This window comes from Salmo salar, chromosome ssa28, assembly GCF_905237065.1.
Source record: "Salmo salar chromosome ssa28, Ssal_v3.1, whole genome shotgun sequence".
NCBI lineage: Eukaryota > Metazoa > Chordata > Actinopteri > Salmoniformes > Salmonidae > Salmo > Salmo salar.
The window spans coordinates 11,776,583-11,802,177 of NC_059469.1; the positions used below are offsets into that span (position 1 = coordinate 11,776,583).

At 42.2% G+C, this 25,595-nt stretch overlaps 2 protein-coding genes and 1 non-coding gene across 8 annotated transcripts; 1 reads left to right on the top strand and 2 right to left on the bottom strand.

The window, feature by feature from the left end:
• Positions 1-115: 115 nt before the first annotated feature.
• mrpl58 (mitochondrial ribosomal protein L58) lies at positions 116-4,173 on the bottom strand. Its single transcript, NM_001141054.1, has 6 exons — positions 4,003-4,173; positions 3,628-3,652; positions 3,459-3,518; positions 898-980; positions 595-764; positions 116-384 (listed from the first exon to the last, which is right to left on the bottom strand). The coding sequence occupies exons 1-6, from the start codon at positions 4,153-4,155 to the stop codon at positions 300-302; spliced, it is 576 nt and encodes a 191-aa protein (NP_001134526.1). The 5' UTR covers positions 4,156-4,173; the 3' UTR covers positions 116-299.
• A 342-nt stretch (positions 4,174-4,515) lies between these two features.
• Positions 4,516-4,588, bottom strand: trnar-ccu (transfer RNA arginine (anticodon CCU)). The gene has a single exon. It is a non-coding gene; the product is annotated as a tRNA-Arg (tRNA).
• Positions 4,589-13,352: 8,764 nt separating this feature from the next.
• wdr45b (WD repeat domain 45B) lies at positions 13,353-25,595 on the top strand. Of its 6 annotated transcripts, none has more exons than XM_045710392.1 (12): positions 13,461-13,684; positions 13,897-14,022; positions 15,930-16,004; positions 16,236-16,287; positions 16,857-16,958; positions 17,202-17,289; positions 19,444-19,538; positions 19,905-20,095; positions 20,269-20,354; positions 21,889-21,990; positions 22,339-22,460; positions 24,367-25,594. In XM_045710392.1, exons 5-12 carry the CDS (start codon positions 16,862-16,864, stop codon positions 24,471-24,473), a joined length of 888 nt encoding a protein of 295 aa, XP_045566348.1. In that variant the 5' UTR covers positions 13,461-13,684; positions 13,897-14,022; positions 15,930-16,004; positions 16,236-16,287; positions 16,857-16,861; the 3' UTR covers positions 24,474-25,594. The 6 variants fall into 6 exon arrangements, with proteins under 6 accessions (XP_014034990.1, XP_014034991.1, XP_045566348.1 ...); XM_014179517.2 differs by having other exon boundaries at positions 16,236-16,265; XM_014179515.2 differs by lacking the exon at positions 13,897-14,022 and having other exon boundaries at positions 13,353-13,684; positions 16,236-16,265; positions 24,367-25,593.

The window sequence follows — 25,595 nt, forward strand, 5'->3', positions numbered from 1 at the left end:
TGGCGTGCTGGGCACATGACCCAGGCGTTGATGATTCGAAACCATCCTATGCAAATTTTTTCGTCCCGGTCACCATTCGCCTTTTCACGTAGAATCGACATCGTGGACCTCTTTTCTCATTCTTTGAATAGCTTTTATTTTTAATTTATGCAACATTTTAAGCCACAACAATCACCTCAAATCAGCATGTCTCCAAAAACTCAACAAGTGTTTCATACTTTCAAACAAATTGAGTGTTCAATTTATTGGTTAAACGAGAAAACAGACAACGAATGAATGTTTCCTTGTGTGTCCGGCCCTCAGTCGAAACACACTCGTCTGGTCTGCTTGACTGCTGAATGGAGCTTCTTCTGTTTCAGTCTCTCCTTATTCCTCTTCTCTAACCTGAGCAAAACACATACAAAAATGTATTTACTTTAGTAATCATCCAGTAACGCCATCTGACGTGGACATTAAATTATACACTCCACAAGACTGAAATAAATATAGCTAGATGAAGAAAACCAAATACAGCAGTACATTTTTTATCGATTTTGGGTTGAACCATCATATCAACTAGGTGTGAACGTCAGCCACACATGAGTCATTCTCTACCTGGATGCTCTGAGGGCTATGTCCTCTGCTGAAGGCTCGTGGGGCTTTTCAGTGGCCTTGGCTATGATGTCAGAGATCTTCTGGATGCAGTCCCCCATGTTTCTCTGCTGGCTCCTGCTCTGCTCTGACGTCACCAGCAACTCCCCTGCCTTGTTGATACGGTTTTTATTCTGCAGTGGAGGAGAGAGTAAAATCATAATGCATTCAATATTCTACTTGGAATGCCGCGGAGGATATTGCTCAGGGAAGATAGAGGGGCACAAAACCAATCTACAATTTGACACTTTGGGGTAGTTAACGTACATTTAAGATGATCTTTTGTCGAACGTCTTCTGGGATCCAATCGGCTGTATAGACATGGAAGCGGACCTCTGCTTTTGTGCTGACTATGAAGACACACAGACAGTAAATCACAATACCATTTCAACAGACTTTCATACAGACTGTACAAAACAATCTATTCAGCGCACTCCAAGTTGCATTAGAGGGCATTGTGATGTACCAGTCTGGTCGCAGACTAGACGTAACATAAAACGAAAATCCGGGACACTTAAATTAGTACGATATGTTACGTTTGGTATGGCTAAATAAGATAGAAGGTTACTTATTAGGCAAAAAAAATGTGGCTCCTGTGTGGCACAGTGGTCTAAGGCACTGCATCTCAGTGCTACAGGTGTCACTACAGATCCTGGTTCAATTCAAATACCTGATCATCTCTGCAACCATCCCAATGTCGGCCATCATTGTAAATAAGAATTTGTTGTTAACTGACTTGCTTTTTCAGTTCTGCCCACAAATTTTCTATAGGATTGAGGTCAGGGCTTTGTGATGGCCACTCCAATACCTTGACTTTGTTGTCCTTAAGCCATTTTGCCACAACTTTGGAAGTATGCTTGGGGTCATTGTCCATTTGGAAGACCCATTTGCAACCAAGCTTTAACTTCCTGACTGATGTCTTGAGATGTTGCTTCAAAATATCCACATAATTTTCCTTCCTCGTGATGCCATCCATTTTGTGAAGTGCACCTGTCCCTCCTGCAGCAAAGCACCTCCACAACATGATGCTGCCACCCCCATGCTTCACGGTTGGGTTGGTGTACTTCGGCTTGCAAGCCTCCCCTTTTTCGTCCAAACATAACAATGGTCATTATGGCCAAACAGTTCTATTTTTTTCAACAGACCACAGGTCATTTCTCCAAAAAGTACAATCTTTGTCCCCATGTGCAGTTGCAAACCATAGTCTGGACTTTTTTTATGGCGGTTTTGGAGCAGTGGCTTCTTCCTTGCTGAGCGGCCTTTCAGGTTATGTCGATGTAGGACTCGTTGTACTGTGGATATAGATACTTTTGTACCCGTTTCCTCCAGCATCTTCACAAGGTCCTTTGCTGTTGTTCTGGAATTGATTTCTTCCCTGTGGCTCAGTTGGTAGAGCATGGTGTGTGCAACGCCAGGGTTGTGGGTTTGATTCCCATGGGGGGCGAGTACAAAAAAAAAATGCATGAAATGTATGTATTCACTACATTCATCTCTAGGAGACAGAATGCGTCTCCTTCTTGAGCGGTATAACGGCTTCGTGGTCCCATGGTGTTTATACTTGTGTACTATTGTTTGTACAGATGAATGAGGTACCTTCAGGCATTTGGAAATTTCTCCCAAGGATGAACCAGACTTGTAGAGGTCTACAATTTATTTCTGAGGTCTTGGCTGATTTCTTTTGATTTTGCCATGATGTCAAGCAAAGAGGCACTGAGTTTGAAGGTAGGCCTTGAAATACATCCACAGGTACACCTCCAATTGACTCAAATTATGTCAATTAGCATATCAGAAGCTTCTAAAGCCATGACATTTTCTGGAATTTCCAAGCTGTTTAAAGGCAGTCAACTTAGTGTATGTAAACTTCTGACCTACTGGAATTGTGATACAGTGACTTATAAGTTTAATCATCTGTTTGTAAACAATTGTTGGAAAAATTACTTGTGTCATGCACAAAGTAGATGTCTTAACTGACTTGCCAAAACTATAGTTTGTTAACAAGAAATTTGTAGAGTGGTTGAAAAACGAGTTTTAATGACTCCAACCTAAGTGTATGTAAACTTACGACTTCAACTGTACATATGAGATGAGTAATGTAGGATATGTAAACATTATTAAAATGACATTATTTAAAGTGACTAGTGATATATTTATTAAATCAATTTATTAAAGTGGCCAGTGATTCATCAATCTGTCATGTGACCGAATACATTCACGGGTCACTACGGAGGAGTTTTAGTTCCTGACTCTGAGCATTAATGCAGCGTTCATAACAACTGGGGAAATCTCTGACTTCTGACTTCAATGCATTCAAGACAACTGGGAACTCAGGGGAAAAAAAAAAAGAGCGCAATGCCGACCAAGCCTCCTGACTTTGAGAAGCTCCGAGGTGACATGCATTAAGCACACTCATCTTATTAGTGGTGGTAAGATATGATACATTATGTCAGACTAATTTGCAATTGATGGTCAGTTGAGAAGACAATCTGAAATAATTGTCTGCCATTGCACAAAAAATAAAGAAGTTAACACTGGCTATTAATTACATACTTTTTTTTCACATGGTTGAGTCGAGAGAATGTTAAGATATCAAAATGGGATTGTTGGCCAAACAAGTTTGGGAACCCCTGCCCTAACCTTAACCTAGCTAATATAAGCCACCTACCTAACGTTAACAACGACACATTTGAATTCTTAACGTATAATACGTAATGTAATCATACCATATGTAACATATAATAATTTGAGTGTCCCGGATTTTCATTAACTATGTTACTTCTACCCCCGAGTCTAGGTTGCAGGCACAGGTATGTGAATAGTAATGATGATACCTTTGTTAACATGCTGACCACCTGGACCACTGCTTCGGCTGTAGGATACTGTGAGACGGTCTATAAGACAGACAACATAAAATAAAAAAATATCTATGTACATACATATGGGTGAAAAGGGAAATAACCATTACATTTCTCTAATGTATAGTTTGGTATTTATACTTACCGACTGGAATGTTCACATGTCCATCCTGCATCAGATATAGACATGAATTTTAAATCGAATCGATCTAACTACTCAACATCACTCCCAAGCACTTCCACAACACAACACACACTGTCCGTGGTGAACTAGCTACAGTTTGTGACGTGTAGGCTACTTTCCAGCTAGCTGCTCTTAGCGTTGTTAAAAGCAGCACATTTCCTGCACGACATCTTGAGAATTCGTTACTGGTACTTCTTACAACTTCATTTGTAGACAGCTCAATGTATTTACACTTGGTACATTCAGCTAGCTAGTACGACAGTAGCTCTATATAGTTTTGAATTCTCAGCTTGTACGAGAGATATGATTGTGTGTAGCGTTGCTAAATCCACTAACCTGTGGGTTGTCAGACGCTCTGTTACCATAACTAAAACTTGGACATTGGCTATTTCTTATACACACAGGTGGCAATTTCCCTTGTAGAGTAACGGACCGAATGATTCCTGAACATCGAGAGAGTAAAAAATATTTAGCTACGGAGGTCGCCATGTTGGATTAACCCTTTACGTCTCTTCTCGATGGGTTGCAAAGTGGAAGACAGTTTGGTTACGAAGTCTTGATATTGCACAGCTAATGAAAATCGAACTAGCAAGAATGCACTGACACCACGCAGATATAGGTACGACAACTGTCTATGGTGGTGACAAAATGCTACGTTCTATCGAGATTTGAACACCGATCGCTGGATTCAGAGTGCTAATCATTGCGCCATACGTCGCTAATTGTATTGCGACATTAAATGAATGTTGAATGATCTATGCTACGATTCTCTGTAAAAAAAAACAGCATGTTCACAGTTGTTTAGGGTTATGTGATTATTTTCGATACGGTTAATTCGAAAAAGGACATCACCCCAGATGGGACTCGAACCCACAATCCCTGGCTTAGGAGGCCAGTGCCTTATCCATTAGGCCACTGGGGCTCGACAAAATAGGTGGGGAAATGTGGATATAAATTTAAAGTACAAACTGTTAGCCATTAGTGTTGAATGAACTAATTGTCTTCTATTAACGATTTTCATAAAGAATGGAAATTGTAGATTTTTTTCCGAACGGCGTAACAATTTTACCAAGGAAAGCGAGAGTTGGCTAAACATTTTCAGGTTTGCCCGTGGTAGCAATTTTTCTTCAGGCTCGAAATACACTAAATTACCAAAAGTATGTGGACACCTGCTCGTCGAACATCTCATTCCAAAATCATGAGCATTAATATGGAGTTGGTCCCCCCTTTGCTGCTATAACAGCCTCCACTCTTCTGGGAAGGCTTTCCACTAGATGTTGGAACATTGCTGCAGGGACTTGCTTCCATTCAGCCACGTGTTAGGTAGGGCACTGGTGTTGGGCGATTAGGCCTGGCTGGCAGTCAGCAATCCAATTCATCGCAAAGGTGTTTGATTGGGTTGAGGTCAGGGCTCTGTGCAGGCCAGTCAAGTTCTTCCACACTGATCTCAACAAACCATTCCTGTATGGACCTCGCTTTGTGCACGGGGGCATTGTCATGCTGAAACAGGAAAGGGCCTTCCCCAAATTATAGCCACAAAGTTGGAAGCACAGAATCATCTAAAACATAATTGTATGCTGTAGCGTTAAGATATCGCTTCATTGGAACTAAAGGACCTAGCCCAAAAACAGCCTCAGACTGGTAGCGTTCTCCAGGCATCGCCACACCCAGATTCGTCTGTCGGACTGCCAGATGGTGAAGCATGATTCATCACTCCAGAGAACGTGTTTCCACTGCTCCAGTCCAATGGTGGCAAGCTTTACACCCCTCCAGCTGACACTTGGCATTGCACATGGTGATCTTAAGCTTGTGTGCGTCTGCTCAGCCATGGAAACCCATTTCATGAAGCTCCCAACTAACAGTTCTTGTGCTGAGGTTGCTTCCAGAGGCAGTTTAGAACTCGGTAGTAACTGTTGCAACCGAGGATAGACGATTATTATGCGCTACGGGCTTCAGGTCCTAAACGATATCATAACCTCCATCGATAAAAGACAGTACTGTGCAGCCGTATTCATCGACCTGGCCAAGGCTTTCGACTCTGTCAATCACCGCATTCTTATCGGCAGACTCAATAGCCTTGGTTTCTCAAATGACTGCCTCGCCTGGTTCACCAACTACTTCTCAGATAGAGTTCAGTGTGTCAAATCGGAGGGCCTGTTGTCTGGACCTCTGGCAGTTTCTATGGGTGTGCCACAGGGTTCAATTCTCGGGCCGACTCTTTTCTCTGTATATATCAATGATGTCGCTCTTGCTGCTGGTGATTCTCTGATCCACCTCTACGCAGACGACACCATTCTCTATACATCTGGCCCTTCTTTGGACACTGTGTTAACAAACCTCCAAACGAGCTTCAATGCCATACAACTCTCCTTCCGTGGCCTCCAACTGCTTTTAAATGCTAGTAAAACTAAATGCATGCTCTTCAACCGATTGCTGCCCGCACCCGCCCGCCCGACTAGCATCACTTCTCTGGACGGTTCTGACTTAGAATATGTGGACAACTACAAATACCTAGGTGTCTGGTTAGACTGTAAACTCTCCTTCCAGACTCATTTTAAACATCTCCAATCCAAAATTAAATCTAGAATCGGCCTCCTATTTCGCAACAAAGCCTCCTTCATGCTGCCAAACATACCCTCGTAAAACTGACTATCCTACCGATCCTTTAATTTGGCGATGTCATTTACAAAATAGCCTCCAACACTCTACTCAGCAAACTGGATGTAGACTATCACAGTTCCATCCGTTTTGTTACCAAAGCCCCATATACTACCAACCACTGCGACCTGCATGCTCTCGTTGGCTGGCCCTCACTACATATTCATCGCCAAACCCACTGGCTCCAGGTCATCTATAAGTCTTTGCTAGGTAAAGCCCCATCTTATCTCAGCTCACTGGTCACCATAGCAACACCCACACGTAGCACAAGCTCCAGCAGGTATATTTCACTGGTCATCCCCAAAGCCAACACTTCCTTTGGCCGCCTTTCCTTCCAGTTCTCTGCTGCCAATGACTGGAACGAATTGCAAAAATCACTGAAGCTGGAGTCTTATGTCTCCCTCTCTAACTTTAAGCATCAGCTGTTAGAGCAGCTTACCGATCACTGTACCTGTACACAGCCAATCTGTAAATGGCACACCCAACTACTTCATCCCCATATTGTTATTTATCATCTTGCTCTTTTTCACCCCAGTATCTCTAGTTGCACATCATCATCTGCACATCTATCACTCCAGTGTTAATGCTAAATTGTAATTATTTCACCTCTATAGCCTATTTATTGCCTTACCTCCCTACTCTTCTACATTTGCACACACTGTATATAGATTTTTCTATATGTTCGTTATTGACTGTATGTTTGTTTATGTGTAACTCTGTGTTGTTGTTTTTGTCGCACTGCTTTGCCGTATCTTGGCCAGGTCGCAGTTGTAAATGAGAACTTGTTCTCAACTGGCCTACATGGTTAAATAAAGGTGAAATAAAAATACATTGAAAAAAACTAGGTTGTCCTGTTCTGTGGGCTTATATGGCCTAACACTTCGTGGATGAGCCGTTGTTGCTCCTAGTCATTTTCATTTCACAATAACAGCACTTACAGTAGACCAAGGCAGCTATAGCAGGGCAGAAATCTGAGGAACTGACTTGTTCTTGACATTGACATTGAAAGTCACTGAGCTAAGGCCATTGTTTATTTTTGGTTATTTATTATTATTATTATTTATTATTTTTTTTTACCCCTATTTCTTCCCAATTTCGTGGTATCCAGTTGGTAGTTACAGTCTTGTCCCATCACTGCAACTCCCGTACGGACTCGGGAGAGGTGAAGGTCGAGAGCCATGTGTCCTCCGAAACACAACCCAGCCGAGCTGCACTGCTTCTTGACATAATGCCTGCTTAACCCAGAAACCAGTGTTGGAGGAAACACCGTACACCTGGCGACCGTGGCAGCGTGCATTGCGCCTGGCCCGCCACAGGAGTTGCTAGAGCGCGATGGGACAAGAACATCCCTGCTGGCCTACCCCGGACGACGCTGGGCCAATTGTGTGCCACCCCATGGGTCTCCCGGTCGTGGCCGGCTTCAACAGAGCAACAGATCAACAGAGCAACAGATCTCGAGTGGTGCAGTGGTCTGTTTGTCTACGGCGATAGCATGGCTGTGTGATCAATTTTATACACCTGTCAGCAACACGTGTGGCTTAAATAGCCAAATCCACTCATTTGAATGGCTGTCCACATACTTTTGGCCATGTAGTGTAGCAATGGTTAGCTAAATGTAATCTAATGAAGCTCAAAGTCTGTCTCTGGTGGATACTAATAATAATGCAGTTATGTCTGTCATACACTCGGGTCGCGGCTAGCATTCCTCTTTTTTTTGAAAAATGTCTTAATACTGTAGTGACCCTCAGGAGGCAGGGTGGGAAGACCCTGCCCCAACCTGGTAAAACCAGTCACTTTCATTGTTTATAGGTTGTCATGGTAATAGAAGGGGGGCTGCACATAGTTTTGGGGGCAATAATTAGTGGGGAGGGCCCCATTTTCTCTCTCTGATGTTTATCTCTCTGGGGAGATACCTCCTGCTGGACTGTGATTTATGGCTAGGCAGTTCAGGCTAGGTTTGTTGTTTTGTGCAGCTCCACATTACCCCGTCCAGTGTAACATTAAAACGTTATTTCCCTCGTGGTCGGTTTGTTATTGAATCTAATGTAGTTAAAAGATCAGAAAACCCGCAAACGCCAGAATAGAATTGAATCGCCACCTGTCAGTCACTGGCAACAGCTAGCTAGCGAACTAGCTATTTGCAACCGAATAGATCGTCATTTGGCGGCAAGCGCGTTTAAAGCTCAAAATAATCAATATTCTCTTATTGATCGTGATGATAAGCTTACCTCCAAATGAATAATGCAATACAAGCCAATGCGCTTTTCATCTCACACCTATGTCTAAATTGTTTACATTTGTTTTATAACAAATTTTGACAGTAACCATACTTTTTTATTTCCGCACGTAGCAAGCCAAGTGTTTGTGTTGTCCAATCTACATGGTTAGCAGGTGAGTCAGACAGACAGTATCGTTTTCAAGAATCTAATTAGGCTTTCTCTCAGTTAGGTGAATCAGGTCAGACTCGGATTGAGAGTGAGTTCACTGCCTGGGCCTGGCACTGGCCTTGTTCCAACTGCTCGGCATCCGACCGCAAGGCGCTACAGACGGTAGTGCGTAATTCCCTGCCCTCCAGGATCTCTAAACCAGGAAGTGTCAGAGGAAGGCCCAAATTGTCGAAGACTTAAGCCACCCAAGTCATTCTCTCTGCTACCGCACAGCAAGTGGTACAAGGTTATAACATTTACAGAAAATATAGAGGCACTTTCTCTGTTTTCACTTCAATAACTCACACATCTCTCAGACCGTTTCTTTATAAGAGGCAGAGACTAGAAAAGACTGTGGAACAATATTAAACCTTATAATATATATATATATATATATATATATATTGTTAATCTGTAGTCTAGGACCCTATAAATGTAGTGGGGGAGGGGTCTTAGAGCCCTTCCCCTTCTATTAATACAACATAAGCATAATAAATTATTATAATACGTCAAACATTTGGTGCAGCCCCTATCATGACCCCAAATTGACCCCATCAATATTCCTGTAAAGATTAGAGAGGGTCTCATGTTAAATACTGTTGAAGTAATATGGCTACAGGTTCATCTGCCTCACCTAAAGTCCATTCTGTTGGGAAGCTGCTATAGACCACCAAGTGCTAACAGTCAGTATCAGGATAACATGTGTGAAATGCTTGATAATGAATGTGATATCAACAGAGAGGTGTATATTCTGGGTGATTTAAATATTGACTGGCTTTCATCAAGCTGCCCACTCAAGAAAAAGCTTCAAACTGTAACCAGTGCCTGCAACCTGGTTCAGGTTATCAGTCAACCTACCAGGGTAGTTACAAACAGCACAGGAATGAAATGATCAACATGTATTGATCACATCTTTACTAATGCTGCAGAAATTAGCTTGAAAGCAGTATCCAGATCCATCGGATGTAGTGATCACAATATAGTAGCCATATCTAGGAAAACCAAAGTTCCAAAGGCTGGGCCTAATATAGTGTATAAGAGGTCATATAAGACGTTTTGTGGTGATTCCTATGTTATTGATGTAAAAATAATATCTGTTGATCCATGGTGTGTAATGAGGAGCAAACAGACACTGCACGTGACACATTTGTGAAATTGCTTATTCCAGTTGCTAATTAGCATGCACCCGTTAACACCACAGCAGTGGTGGAAGTCAAGTGTCCTTATGGTGCAAGGGACCTTGCCATTGAAGAGACCTTGAAGTCAAAGTATTTCTATATCAAGGAGGGAGGGTATTACTGCCTCTGAAGACCATCCTTACTGGCACCAGGTCAGCTCCTAATCACTGGAAGGGACACCTTCATTGTGTGGACCACCAAAACCTCCATCACCCTCCCAATCCAGTGTGATGACCTCTGGCAGACTCATATTGCTTCTCTCATCAGTACCTATTTTCAGGGAAGCCAATGGTAGCGCGCAATTGCGTCCCCGATGTGTCCGTCTTCACTTGTAGCCTGTGAGAAAGACCCGATCACATGGTGGAGAGTGATGTGAGTGAGCAGTGATTCAGAGTGCTCAGCACTCAGGGAGAAGGACACAACGGGGGTGCATTTCGGCCACACAAAGGGGCTGCCACTGTGAAATTCTAGGCATTATCAAGTGCTTGTGAAACTGTGAACGAGTGACTGATGTAGTGTGTACAGCCTGCGCAAAAAAACAAAGTGGAGCTCATACCTTTCAAGCAACTTTTTTCAAATCATCATTAGAGTCGCATCATGCAGCCTTGCAATGTATTAAACATCTAAACATACAGCCCAATGTTTGTAGAGCTACTAAAGTTATATTAATGATTCTAAATTAAGTAAAAATAGGAATGCCTATTTCTTTGTTAACCACTCAACACAGAATAGCCGTATGTGCACACTCCCTCAAATCGTTTGGAGAAAATATCCTTTCAGCTATGTTCAATTGTATTCTTCATACTATTAAATAATGCCACGGAATTCTAAGCAAATCTTGTCTGCTAAATGAACTAGTGTAGCCCACAGCCATTTGGCATAGCCAGATAAGGACCTAACTCAGAGTATGCTACTATGTTCTTCTGAAATAGACTACATTTTCTTCATATCATGTTTCTTTAGACCTGTCTAATATAAATCATGGATTTATTGTGAAGTGTAGGCTATATTACATGGATTTAGTATACTTAGTATATATATATTTAGTATACTAAAATGTAGATGTTCCAAAGGTTTGCATCAGTGGCTTGTGTAGCCAGGAGATGCTAAATGTGTTTATGTTAATTAACAGTAACTTACTGCGACCGCCACAGCCCTAGATGCATCTACAAATTCAATGTTTTACACAATATTGTATCATATTTGATGAGTTATTGGCCTGTCCGTCCACAGGGTCAAGGTGCTGTAGTCTCTACAACTGGACGCTCGGATTACACTGGCCTAAGATGTCCATGCACTGGATGGTCTGAGGGATGCACTCCTGTTGGACTGATAAACAAAACATTTGGTCAGTGATAGGTATTTTTCAATGCTGTATCATCATCTTTATCTGGACAGAAAACACATTGATTATTGTAACATAAGCACACCTTGGACAATGTGGCAAGTGGTCCCTCAACACCCAATCCTCATGCCTCATTGTTTGTTCTTGTTTCCCATTCAACAGTCTGGCTTTACCTCTTCTGCCATGGTGGATGATGACCTTCCTTTTCTAGTAAAATACATGGCCATTTCTCTTTCCCACCGGAAAATGGCAGCTGCAGACCCGGTCCGCCCATCTGCTATGTCAGGCTAGTTTGGCAGATTGTCTACTAGCCCAGTGTGAAAAGTACTGGACTCGGGCTAGCTTAATCCATCCCTGCTGACACGTATAACTGACTTCACAGGTCATTTGATTAGTCATGCACAACAGATGCACTCATGGAACAAAACCATTTGTTTTTTTTATGTCAAAATACTGAGCCCACGAGTCCTTTGTGAGCTAGCTAGCCTGCTAGTTAACCTTAGCTCACTGTTCGTGTGGTCAGACTTTTCCCCAGACCCCACATGCTAACTAGTGAATATTTAACATTAGCTAGTTAGCGCTAATCACTAACGTTAGGCACATTCGCTAGCATGTCGCCACCAGTCAGGGAAGTCCAACGACACCACGTGAGATAGTGTTAGCTAGCTAACATTGCACCCTAACTAATGTAGCCAACTAGCTAACAAAGGTGCCTAACTAGCTAGCTATATCCTGGCAAGCGGTACTAGAGTGCCAAGTCTAGGACAAAAAGGCTTCTCAACCGTTTTAACCCCCAAGCCATAAGACTCCTGAACAGGTAATCAAATGGCTACCCGGACTATTTGCATTGTGTGCACCACACAACCCCTCTTTTACACTGCTGCTACTCTCTGTTTATCATTTATGCACAGTCACTTTAACTATACATTCATGTACATATGACCTCAATTGGCTCGACCAATGAGTGCTACCGCACATTGGCTAACCGGGCTATCTGCATTGTGTCCCGCCACCCCCTCTTTACGCTACTGCTACTCTCTGTTCATCATATATGCATAGTGACTTTAACCATATCTACATACTACCTCAATCAGCCTGACTAACCAGTGTCTGTATGTTGCCTTGCTACTTTTATTGCCTCGCTACTGTTTTTCACTGTCTTTTCATTTCTTTACTTACCTATTGTTCACCTAATACCTTTTTTGCACTATTGGTTAGAGCCTGTAAGTAAGCATTTCACTGTAAGGTCAACACCTGTTGTATTCGGTGCACGTGACAAACTTTATTTGATTTGACCTCATAAAAAAGTATGACTACACAAACCTTGAACTAACATTAACTAGCTGGCTAACTCACAAAGGATTTGTCAAAATTAAAAAGGCAATTATGCTAGCCTACGCTGATTTTCTTTTTACTTGTAAGGATGGTAACGTGTGTTGTACACATAACTAGTCAGGGGATATCTTGATAATTTTTAAAAGCATCTAGTTAACCACAGATCTTTGACCTAACCAAAATAGCTTGTTAGCAGCTAGCAAACAGGGCTTACCTTATCCCACAGCTCTAGCAAAGCCTCTGTGTGGAGGATTTTCCCACCTTGGGCTTTGAGTGATTACATCAAAGCTTGCGACAGGATGTGTAGTACTTGTGTATGATAGCCACATTAGCATCTAATTAGCATTTCATTTTTGTGGGTAATTACAGGCAAATATATTCATAAAGGTTACCTTGTCCAACAGAGGTTTGCTCAGTTATCAAAACGTCACACCAGGGTAAGCCTACACAAAACACTGCCCTTATTTTAAGTGTTTCTACAATCCCCTATGGGAAAAATGAATGGTGGAAAAACGATTGAAACCATTTTCCTGTTTGACCACTAGATTTTATGGGAATTATGACACCTCCACTGTGAGTCTTTATTACACACTTTACTTATTCCATGGATCCCTTGGCCAAAGTAGTTTAATCTGTTGTTAGTATTATTAATAAAAAAAATAGAAATGTAAAACATATTTTGAGATATGGCTGCGGACCCCTGCAGTACCTCCACGGACCTCTCCCAACTTTGAGAACCTCTGAAAGCTGACTGCTATCGCATTGGTGTCTATGGGTGTGCCATCCCCTTAAGCAGACAACGGTAAACGGCCTGATTGAACTATCTTCATTTATCCACCATCTTTGATGAAACTCACACTCGATCACTCGGTGCTCTTTTGAGCGTCCTGGATGAACCAAGAGCTGTGTTGTTTTTCCTAACTGGCTGTCTGGCACAGGAAAAATGGTAGCTAGCTAGCATTCTGTGGAAATTTGACTAACGTACGACTGAGATTATCTGATCGAAATAATGAATTTACTACCATCAAACGCACATGGGAACGGACTACTGTACGCGGGATTCAACCAGGATCATGGTGAGAAATTGTCTCTTCATCGAAATCTTCTTTGGTTGCCAGTTCTGTCGACGATGCCATCCTAACGATGTTTTGAGGCCGGGCTGTAATGCTGCATTCATAACCAAGTGGGAAGGTGGTAATTACCAGTTGTGACGTCGTAAAGCAAGTTAGATCTACTTTAAAAAAATGTAACCTTTATTTAACTAATTTCAGTTAGCTTTACATTCCAGCTCAGGATTCATCCATACTACGACGGTGGATATTGCACCTCCGCCTGCCGCTAACTCTAGCAGGCTTGTAACTGCCTGTACATGCCGAACTCTTCATTGAGACAATGCTAAAATATCAATTCTTGGGTGAGTCAGTGCCACATTTTCATTTGTGCCTAAATACAAATGAAAGAAAAGTTATCTTGCAAGTTCAGCAGGCTATGGTGTGAAATAGGCATTTAGAAGCACTGTCTTTATTTTATTACTTATCGCTGGTGCCATCTTTGTATTTAGTATGATCCCCATTAGTTGCTGCCAAGGCAAAAACTATATTTAATGATGATGCAATCTTTGCAAGAGGGAGGGAATCTGATTTAATTGCTCCTCAACTCACAGCTCTGTCATTTCATTCAGGGTAAGTGGAGTTAGCAATGAGTTAGCCTGCCCTGGAGCAGGTTTGTTTACCTGGCTAAAAGGTGAGCCACTTTCTTATGGCCGGGTATCACGAGTTGAACTCAGTTGACCAAAGTTACCTCGCCAGCTCCTCAAACCTGCTTCTTGGATAACCCTCTGTTGGATGCATTCAAGTGCTTTGACTCATTAATAAACTCAGATTTGCTAATGGCCAACAATCTGTGTCAACCATCAACTAAAAGTACAGCTGTCATGCTTGTAAACGTATTATATGCTCATAAAACGTATTAATATATTGCTTTTTATAAATAATGTTTGATTTAACCTGCCAAAAATTCTGTTCTCAAGGTAATTTCCTGACAATGTAAAGTCAGCATGTGGAGCTCAGGGATGATTGACGAGTTTCCCACTAGTAATTACCAGTAGGAGGGGCGTTCAATTTGGGGTGTCAGTCGTATGTGGTAAATACCAACTTCCCACTTGGTTATGAACGCAGCATTACACCCAGCCTAAGCTAGTTTGCTAGTTAGTTATGTCTAGCTAACGTTAGCAATATTCAGTTGTTGTAAAATACAAGTGATTGGATTGTCATTTGAGCAAACTAAATGGTATTACATGTAACTCTGATCTTTAATCATATTAAGAGCTAAATATCATGGATATGTTGGGCTCTCACGTTTTAGATTTTAATAATACGCTAGCATCAGCTAACAACGAAACGTTAGCTAGCCGGAAATACAGCTGTGGGGGGTTCTACTGTTCCACAAGATAGCGCTAATGTTGTGGCTAACGTCAAATAAACACCTATTCATTTACAGTTACAGTAGCTATATGCTTGCAGGGTTGTAACATTTTATAATTTTTTATCTCTATCGTTAGCTAGCTAGCTAATTTAGCTACATATTTAACGTTATATGGAACAAATCATGGTTATTTCAAATCTAGAACTGCCCCCTTTATCTGTGGTTAGAACTTTAGTTTGACAACTGCTAAGATACTACTAAATAGATTACTGTACTTGACAAGCTAGCTCAAGCTGTGAGTATGATGATCCATTGTTTAGTTAGTGAGTGTAGCCCTTGACTTGGCAGGGGAAAGACGAATTATGTTTTACACATCAAACTTGGTCAAGTGTACCACATACCTTCCTTTTTAAACTCATAACATATAAATCATTTAAAAAATAATTTTAGATGCAGAATCAGATAGTACAATTTCATATCAGTCTAGGCAGACAGACATGTGACAGGTACAAGCTTGGTACCAGTGCGTGTGGGTCGGGTGTGGGAGTGGGTGGGTGGCCCTAGTCAGCTTTTCTTCACTGAGCAGTGAATGAATGGGTCTCCCTCCAAACAAAGCAATGACTGTTAGCTAATATTCAAACACTGCTCAATGTTCACTGTGTGCGCATTCCTCGCAGGCAACTTCAGGTTACTGGAGTAGTAGGACATGCTCCAAATCTGATAGGAAAGAGAGAACCTGACTAGAAGCATAGACTGTCCATAGTTTATCTCCCTCATAATCATGATGTCTTTGAAGATGGATAAATATTGTGGTTATTCATTCACTGTGAATTTGGACCTAGCTTTGATCAGGGTTGTTTTAACCACTGGTATTGTCTGTCTGTCTGCTCCTTCCAGGATGCTTTGCTTGCGGAATGGAGAATGGGTTTAGAGTGTACAACACAGATCCACTCAAAGAGAAAGAAAAACAAGGTAAATATATGTAAAAAAGAATGACTGTACAGCAAATATGAAACATAACATCATAATTAGAAGTGTATCAAACATATCCTTTTTGATAATCATGATTCATCATAATGTGCCCCTTTTCACGGTTTACTGTTAATCAAAAGTTATTGTGTAGCCATTTTGTTGATATGTAAATAAACTAAATGGGTCACTAGCATTGCTTGCAGTAAATCGAGGCCATTCTGCTGCACACAGGGACACAGCATTGTGACAGCGAGAGCCAAGGTACCTCCTTCCTGCTCCTGCTGTGTGTGAGATGAGATGGATCTGTCTGTCTGTGGCTGGGTTGGTGCTCTGGTTGGATGAGGAAGTTAATCATTCCGCCACTGAGCCCTGCACATGTGACTCCTCACATGACCTGTCCAAAGTCACAATAGGAAATGGCTTACTGTACTGTCTTTAGTACTGTAGGGAAAGGATTAGCCTATAGTATAGGCCAGGGAGGGCCTAACCTGGTTCTGGAGGGTTGCTGCAGGGTGTGCAGGCTTTTGTTGATATGGGTCTAAATAACACCAGGACTACAGTCATTTTTATTACAGTGATGCATCATGCATGCTGGAAAGGTTTGCTTTAATATGCAGATGGAGTGAGGAGTTGTTTGCTATTTAGTAAAACGTTGAGCTATTAAAACTATTTCAATTCTCCTTATCAGGGACGGCTCTTTCTAGTAACATTTATAGATCTTATTGGAATAATGGTTTGGATAATTGTGGTGGTTTTTGAGGCGACACCCTTGATTCTCATTGGCTCAGTTTACTCGCCACCCACCAGATTGACAGCTTAATGGCCAATGAGGTGATTGTATGTGTCTTCCAGAGTTCATGGAGGGCGGGGTCGGGCATGTGGAGATGCTGTTCAGGTGTAACTACCTAGCGCTGGTTGGAGGAGGGAAAAAGCCCAAATACCCACCTAACAAAGGTATGGTGGTTACTCTGTGTGTCTGGTGCTTGTGTTGAACTTTCCGTGACATATGTAATATGAGCATTAGAAATAAGATATTTTGGAACCCCCAAAATGATCTCCTAGTGGTAGACTTTTCCATCACGTTGACCTTATCTTGTTATTTCCTTACATTGGTCTGGCACTAGAGACAAACGTCATCATGTCATGTTGGTCTTGTCGGTTGTAATTCTCACCATGTCCTCTGATGCTTTCCTCTAGTGATGATCTGGGATGACCTGAAGAAAAAGACGGTTATAGAAATTGAGTTCTCCACTGAAGTCAAAGCAGTGAAGCTTCGAAGGGACAGGTACGAACACTTCCCACCCCTTTTCTTCCCTTAATGTGTCTCTATCAGCAGTGTTGCGTGCCAGTACAAATGAAGTAAGAAGTTAGTACCACTTTAACTCCCCCTCGAAGCATTTACGACCAACCAGGAATGCAATCATTGTGTTTCACACTGCCGGGATTGATTTCATCATCAATGGCTGCTCCTTCAGGAGAATTTTGACACAATGACACAGCAATCTGGTTGGAAGTAGTGTAGTGCACTGTATAGGGAACAGTGGTGTAAAAATACATTAAAGTACTACTTATGTCGTTTTTGGGGGTATCTATACTTTACTTTACTATTTATATTTTTGCCTACTTTTACTCCACTACATTCCTAAGGAAAATAATGTACTTTTTACTCCTTACATTTTCCCTGACACCCAAAAGTACTACTTACATTTTGAATGCTTAGCAGGACAGGAAATTGTCTAATTCACACATTTATCAAGAGAACATCCCTGGTCATCCCTACTACCTCTGATCTGGCAGACTCACTAAACATAATATAACGAATGCGAAATTATTTATACTTTTACTTTTAATAAAGTATATTTCAGCGATTACATTTACTTTTAATACTTACAGTTGAAGTCGGAAGTTTACATACACTTAGGTTGGAGTCATTAAAACTAGTTTTTCAACCACTCCACAAATGTCTTGTTTTAACAAACTATAGTTTTGGCAAGTCGGTTAGGACTTCTACTTTGTGCATGACAAGTAATTCTCCAACAATTGTTTACAGACAGATTATTACACTTATAATTCACTGTATCACAATTCCAGTGGATCAGAAGTTTACATACACTAAGTTGACTGTGCCTTTAAACAGCTTGGAAAATTCCAGAAAATGATTGCATGGCTTTAGAAGCTTCTGATAGGCTAATTGACATAATTTGAGTCAATTGGAGGTGTACCTGTGGTTGTATTTCAAGGCCTACCTTCAAACTCAGTGCCTCTTTGCTTAACATCATGGCAAAATCAAAAGAAATCAGCCAAGACCTCAGAAGAAAAATTGTAGACCTCCACAAGTCTGGTTCATCCTTACTTTTACTGAAGTATGACAATTGGGTACTTTTTCCACCACTGATAGGGAATAGGATATCATATGAGATTTAGCCTAAGTTACATCACAGAGAGGGTGGAAGATGGTACGAGTACAGTAATAACTGGCTGTGATTGCACTCCCTCTTCTTACAACCTGACGAGACTGGGAACACGCGTGCACCCTCACGCGCATGTTGATTTTGTCCATCCACACCAGATACGATCAGGACACACAGGTTGAAATATCGAAACTAACTCTGAACCAACTATATTAATTTGGGGACAGGTCGAAACGTAATTTAGCTAGCTAGCTTGCTGTTGCTAGATAATTTGTCCTGGGATATAAACATTGGCTTGTTATTTTACCTGAAATGCACAAGGTCCTCTACTTTGACGATGAATCCACAAATAAAAGGGTAAACCGAGTTAGTTTCTAGTAATCTCTCCTCCTTCAGTCTTCTTCTTTTTTGGACTTTCGGTTGGCAACTAACTTTAAGGTGCATTACCACCACCAACTGGAGTGTGGACCACAGTTCATCTTTCAATCACCCACGTGGGTACATGCTCTTAAAAACCAATGAGGCGACAGGAGAGGCGGGACTTGCAAAAATAGAATCAAGTTCTATTTTAGAGCCTAGCTACGCAGACGCTCGTTGGCGCGAGCGAGCAGTTTGGATTAAATGATTGTGTACATTTATTTTGCAGCGCTCGCGCACTTAACGTGAGCGGTGTGGTCAGCATGTTAGGCACAGAACCTGTTAGACTGGCAGTAATTGCATAGTACTGTATCGTTTCCAACCAGTTACTATGTCATAATCCAGTAATGGTATACATTATAGCTCCTTGGTGCATTGAGATGGCTGAATTATCGGACTACTCAGGAATTGCCTGAACAGCAATGACTGTTAAGATGTTCACCTTTTTAGGTAACATTAAAGGGAATGTTAGACGGTAATATGTTGGCGTCAGGAGTAGTGAAATGTTTTCTTACCAATGTTTCCCCATTAGATTGCTGTATGTTAGTGGGCCAGATCTCTCCCATTTCTCAGTCTTGAGCCTAATGTCTGCATCTCTCTGATGTCCTCAGGATCGTGGTGGTCCTGGACTCTATGATCAAAGTGTTCACGTTCACCCACAACCCTCATCAGCTGCATGTGTTTGAGACCTGCTATAACCCCAAAGGTCAGTACTACTACACAGACAGTCCAGCTACTGTCTACTGCAGCTCTCAGATTCCTAACCAGCCTGCTAGATGCATTCGACATGCCCATCATTTAAGTAAACAAACCATTTTCACAAGAATGCTAAATGGTTGTAATGTGTCCTAGCTTCTCTCTCTCTCTCCCCCTTTCTCTACGCTAAATATATTGGACACGCTCATAATTGATGTAAACACACAACCTTCACACGAGTGTTACATGGTTGTAATGTGTAGCCATCGACACGTTCTCTCTGTCTCTCTCTCTTGCTCTCCTCTCTCTTGCTCTCACTGTCTCTCTCATTCTCTCTCCATGACTGTATCCATAACTTCTCTCCCTCCTCCCCCAGGTCTGTGTGTACTGTGTCCCAACAGTAACAACTCTCTGCTGGCGTTCCCGGGGACCCACTCTGGGCACGTGCAGATTGTAGACCTTGCCAACACAGAGAAGCCTCCAGTGGACATCCCTGCCCACGAGGGGGCGCTGTGCTGCATCGCCCTCAACCTGCAGGGAACCAGGATAGCCACTGCCTCCGAGAAAGTATTACAACCCCTTTAGAACTACTCATCGGCTTAACCCTTTTAACACTACTCCTGGGCTTAGACAGTGCCTTAGGCTTTTTATATCTAGCATTGGTTGTCCTTGTTGCTTGTAGACTAGGGGTGACCAACTCCCAACGCTGTGTCTCGGTGCCTTTGTTTATTTCTCTCCAGGGGACCCTGATCAGAATATTTGACACCATGGCAGGCCACCTGATTCAGGAGTTGAGGCGAGGGTCACAGGCTGCTAACATCTACTGGTGAGAACAACCAACCTGGGCCTTTTCTTCATCTGAAGTTAGATGTGAGAAATGCTCTAAAGCCGGGTGGACACTACACGACTTTCTAAATCCTGACATTAAACAACCGTCTTTCCTTTTAGTGTTTTTGTGTTGCCAACATAGTGGTGGGCACGCTAAACCATGTGGTTTGGTCTTGAGGTTTCCCGCTACCGCGCTGTCTCGCAAAAACAATGATGTGGTTAGATTTAACGTAGCTACGAACTGTGGCTCAAAGCAGCCTCAAAAACGTTCAGTCAGACATTCACGCTTGCCATACAGAGTTGAAATATCTAGCTAACATTTTGAATTGAATAACATTGGTTGTGCACTTCAGAGCTGTAACGATTTGACACTTTGGCTTTGGTTAAAGGGGAGTACAAATGCATACTAGTAGTAGCCATCGCTCTGCTTGAGAGTCTACACATTCTGGGTGACTCAGTACTACGTAAATCATCTCAATGGCTTCTTCTCTGGTGAGCTCTCATTGGCTATTGCTGATCACCGTTCTCGAAACGTGTTGTTGCACATCACACTACAAGAGCTTTGGAGATTTTGTGCAGATAAAATCAAACATCTGCCCTCCGCCCAACGCATTACCGGGGGCAAACTACCCGCCCTTCAGGATACCTACACCACCCGATGTCACAGGAAGGCCAAAAAGATCATCAAGAACATCAACCACCCGAGCCACTGCCTGTTCACCCTGCTACCATCCAGAAGGTGAGGTCAGTACAGGTGCATCAAAGCAGTGACCGGGAGACTGAAAAACAGCTTCTATCTCAAGGCCATCAGACTGCTAAACAGTCATCACTAGCACATTAGAGGTTGCTGCCTATAGGCATAGACTAGGAATCACTGGACACTTTAAGGAATGGAACAATAGTCTATTAATAATGTTTACATATCTGGCATTACTCATCTCATATGTATATACTGTATTCTATACTATTCTACTGTATCTTAGTCCATTCCACTGACATCGCTCATCCATATGTATATAGTCTTAATTCATTCCTACTTAGATGTGTGTATTGGGTATATGTGTAATTTGTTAGTTATTACTTGTTAGATATTACTGCACTGTCGGAGCTAGAAACACAAGCAATTCGCTACACCTGCAATAACATCTGCTAATCACGTGTAAAATTTGATTTGACATGTTTGGAAATATAAGGACGTCTGAAACTGTTCAAAGACGAGGTCGGTAGCCCCCAGATTGTGTCTTTGACCCTCTCACATTAAACAAGCATCGGTGACGGTCGCGTGCCCCGAGTAGGCAACGACATGGGGATTTTGTCTCCGTTCTCAAACTTGTCTGGGACAGCTAAATCGTGGCCAAAATCGTGTAGTGTACACCCGGCTTAATGTTTACATTTTAGTCATTTAGCAGACGCTCTGATCCAGAGTGACTTACAGTTAGTGTACCTGTCTTAAGGTTGCTAGGTACGATAACTACATTAAGTAAGTAAGTTGCTGTTATAGTCCTGTTTGGTAACTTATTTCCCCTCTCCAGCATCAATTTCAACCAGGATGCAACCCTCATCTGTGTGTCTAGTGACCACGGTACAGTCCACATATTCGCTGCAGAGGATCCCAAGAGGAACAAACAGTCCAGGTCGGTCTGAGCCAAACATTTTAACCTTTCTCTGCACTGTCAACTTGATCTCTTAACCGAAGTCCAAATTCTGCAACATTGATCAAAAGTGTATGTAGTGCCTTGTTGCACGTGTGGTCAGAGATGAGTGCCAGTGGTGATGAAGCTCTTTTTGAGAGAGCTGTCTTATTGACTGTTCAAGGATATACACCCTGTTCTTTGGAGGAATAACTTCAAAGTGAGCACATTGTTTTTCAATGTTAATCTTTAAACCAGCCACCATTCCAAACCCATTCTCGAATCCTTACCAGTGCTTCCTGTAATTCCAAACCCATCCCTGAATCATTTGTTGTTTCCTTTTACTTTTAGCCTAGCCTCGGCCAGTTTCCTTCCCAAGTACTTCAGCTCCAAGTGGAGCTTCTCCAAGTTCCAGGTTCCATCAAACTCGCCGTGTGTGTGTGCCTTCGGAACAGAACCCAACTCTGTCATAGGTGAGTAATGTGTGTGTGTGTGCGAGGTAGTATCTCTCTGAGTACTTGTTTGTGTTGGCAGACCTCTGGAACAGAGCCCAGTGCAGTCATGCGCTATACATACTCCAGCTACTTCCTGCCCAGTGTTTATAGACAGATTCAGAGTGACATTTCTTCCATATTGACACATACAGTAGCAGACAAAAGTTTGGACCCCACCTACTCATTCCAGGGTTTTGCTTGATTTTTACTATTTTCTATGTTGTAGAATAGTAGTGAAGACATAAACTATGAAATAACATGTATGGAATCATGTAGTAACCAAAACAAGTGTTATACAAATCAAAATAGTTTATACATTTGAGATTCTTCAAAGTAGCCACCCTTTGCCTTGACAGTTTTTCACACTCTTTGCATTCTCTCAACCAGCTTCGTGAGGTAGTCACCTGGAATGCATTTTAATTAACAGGTGTGCATTGATTTGTGGAATTTCTTAATGCGTTTCAGCCAATCAGTTGTGTTGTGAGAAGGGTGTGGTGGTATACAGATGATGGCCCTATTTGGTAAAAGACCAAGTCCATATTATGGCAAGAACAGCTTAAATAAGCAAAGAGAAACGACAGTCCATCATTACTTTAAGACATGCACAGTCAATCCAGAAAATGTCAAGAACTTTGAAAGTTTCTTCAAGTGCTGTCGCAAAAACCATCAAGCGCTATGATGAAACTGGCTCTCATGAGGACCGCCACAGGAAAGGAAGAACCAGAGCTACCTCTGCTGCAGAGGATGAGTTCATTAGAGTTAACTGCACCTCAGATTGCAGCCCAAATAAATGCTTCAGAGTTCAAGTAACAGACACATCTCAACATCAACTGTTCAGAGGAGACTGTGTGAATCAGGCCTTCGTGATCGAATTGCTGCAAAGAAACCACTACTAAAGGACACCAATAAGAAGAAGAGACTTGCTTGGGCCAAGAAACATGAGCAATGGACATTAGACCGGTGGAAATCTGTCCTTTGGTCTGATGAGTCCAAATTTTAGATTTTTGGTTCCAACCGCTGTGTCTTTTGTGAGACGCAGAGTAGGTGAACAGATGATCTCTGCATGTGTGGTTCCCATCGTGAAGCATGGAGGAGGAGGTGTGGGAGTGCTTTGCTGGTGATACCATCAGTGATTTATTTAGAATTCAAGGCACACTTAACCAGCATGGCTACCACAGCATTCTGCAGCGATACGCCATCCCATCTGGTTTGCGCTTAGTGGGACTTTCAACTGTTTTTCGACAGGACAATGACCCAACACACCTCCAGGCTGTGTAAGGGCTATTTGACCAAGAAGGAGAGTGCTGGAGTGCTGCATCAGATGACCTGGCCTCCACAATCATCCAACCTCAACCCAATTGAGATGGTTTGGGATGAGTTGGACCGCAGAGTGAAGGAAAAGCAGCCAACAATTGCTCCGCATTTGTGGGAACTCCTTCAAGACTGTTGGAAAAGCATTCCAGGTGAAGCTGGTTGAGAGAATGCCAAGACTGTGCAAAGCTGTCATCAAGGCAAAGGGTGGCTATTTTGAAGTATCGAAAATATATATATTTTTGTTTAACACTTTTTTTGGTTACAACATGATTCCATATGTGTTATTTCATCGTTTTGATGTCTTCACTATTATTCTACAATGTAGAAAATAGTCAAATTAAAGAAAAGCCCTAGAATGAGTAGGTGTGTCCAAACTTTTGACAGGTACTGTATATTATTGTTGACTTGACACCACTTATTTGATTGTTTTTATTGTTGACACCCTTGACTCATTTTAAACTGAGCGGGAAACTGTGTTAAATTTATGGATACTTTTCTATAAAAAAAAACGTTTTTCTTTGAGAATATAGCTGATGTATGGTCTCTTATTGTGACCTCTCTCTCTCCTCAGCCATTTGTGCCGATGGCAGCTACTACAAGTTCCTGTTCAATCAGAAGGGGGAGTGTTCCCGAGACGTCTACGCACAGTTCCTGGAGATGACAGACGAGAAGATCTGACCTTTCACCCTACCACCTCCTGCAAACGGACAGACGTGTACACGGCGGATGGGTTTATTTTCAGGAGCAGGAGGACGAGGGGGATGGACAGAAGGAGGAAAAGGAGGAGGAGATGATGTCTCTGCTCACCCAGTGCTGATGGACTCTACACGGTGGAGCGTCAGAAGGTGAGAGAGACACCATCTCGGGGAAACAACAGAGGAATGAAAGATGGACCGAGAGAAATCAGGACTGAGTGCCCTCTGACAAAACCTACTTAAAGACTCCCTGTACAACTAGACAACGACAGGGGGACGAGAACACTCTAACGGATGTCACCTGGGCCTCCTTGTCCTGCTAGTCCGAGGACGAAAGAGGGAGACTTGCTTTTTAAAGATGTCTTCTGTGAAATGTACGATGATCGGGCGGTTATTTTTTAAAGGTGTATAGCGTTGATTCTAATAGGTAGATGCATAGAAAACAAATCTTGTCAACTAACACCACCTAATCTAACTATAGGGAGTGCCTCTGAGCTGAATCGAGAGTGGAGTGTGTGTATATACTCACATATATACATACAGTGCATTCAGAAAGTTTTCAGACCCCTTCACTTTTTCTATATTTTGTTACGTTACAGCCTTATTCTAAAATGGATTAAATAAAAATTTTTCCCATATTATAATCTACACACAATACCCCATAATGACAAAGCGAAAACAGGTTTTTAGAAATACCTTATTTACATAAGTATTCAGACCCTTTGCTATGAGACTCAATTGAGCTCAGGTGCATGCTGGTTCCATTGATCATCCTTGAGCTGTTTCTACAACTTGATTGGAGTCCACCCGCGGTAAATTCAAATGATTTGACATGATTTGGATAGGCGCACACCTGTTTTGTATATTGTCCCACTTTTGAGGGTGCATGTCAGCGAAAACCAAGCCATGAGGTCGATGGAATTATTTGTAGAGCTCTGAGACAGGATTGTGTCGATGCAGAGATCTGGGGAAGAGTACCAACACATTTCTGCTGCATTGAAGGTCCCAAGAACACAGTAGCCTCCATCATTCTTAAAAGGAATACGTTTGGAACCACCAAGACTCTTCCTAGTGCTGGCCGCCCGGACAGACTGAGCAATCGGGG

Coding starts and splice junctions, on each gene's coding strand:
- mrpl58 (NM_001141054.1), bottom strand. CDS start 4,155: ATGGCGACCTCCGTAGCTAAATATTTTTTACTCTCTCGATGTTCAGGA. Junction 3,653..4,002: donor GAGCGTCTGACAACCCACAG/GTTAGTGGATTT, acceptor TATCTGATGCAG/GATGGACATGTGAACATTCC. Junction 765..897: donor GACAAAAGATCATCTTAAAT/GTACGTTAACTA, acceptor CCTCCACTGCAG/AATAAAAACCGTATCAACAA.
- wdr45b (XM_014179515.2), top strand. CDS start 13,618: ATGAATTTACTACCATCAAACGCACATGGGAACGGACTACTGTACGCG. Junction 16,005..16,235: donor CAAAGAGAAAGAAAAACAAG/GTAAATATATGT, acceptor TGCTGCACACAG/GGACACAGCATTGTGACAGC. Junction 21,991..22,338: donor AAGAGGAACAAACAGTCCAG/GTCGGTCTGAGC, acceptor TTTTACTTTTAG/CCTAGCCTCGGCCAGTTTCC.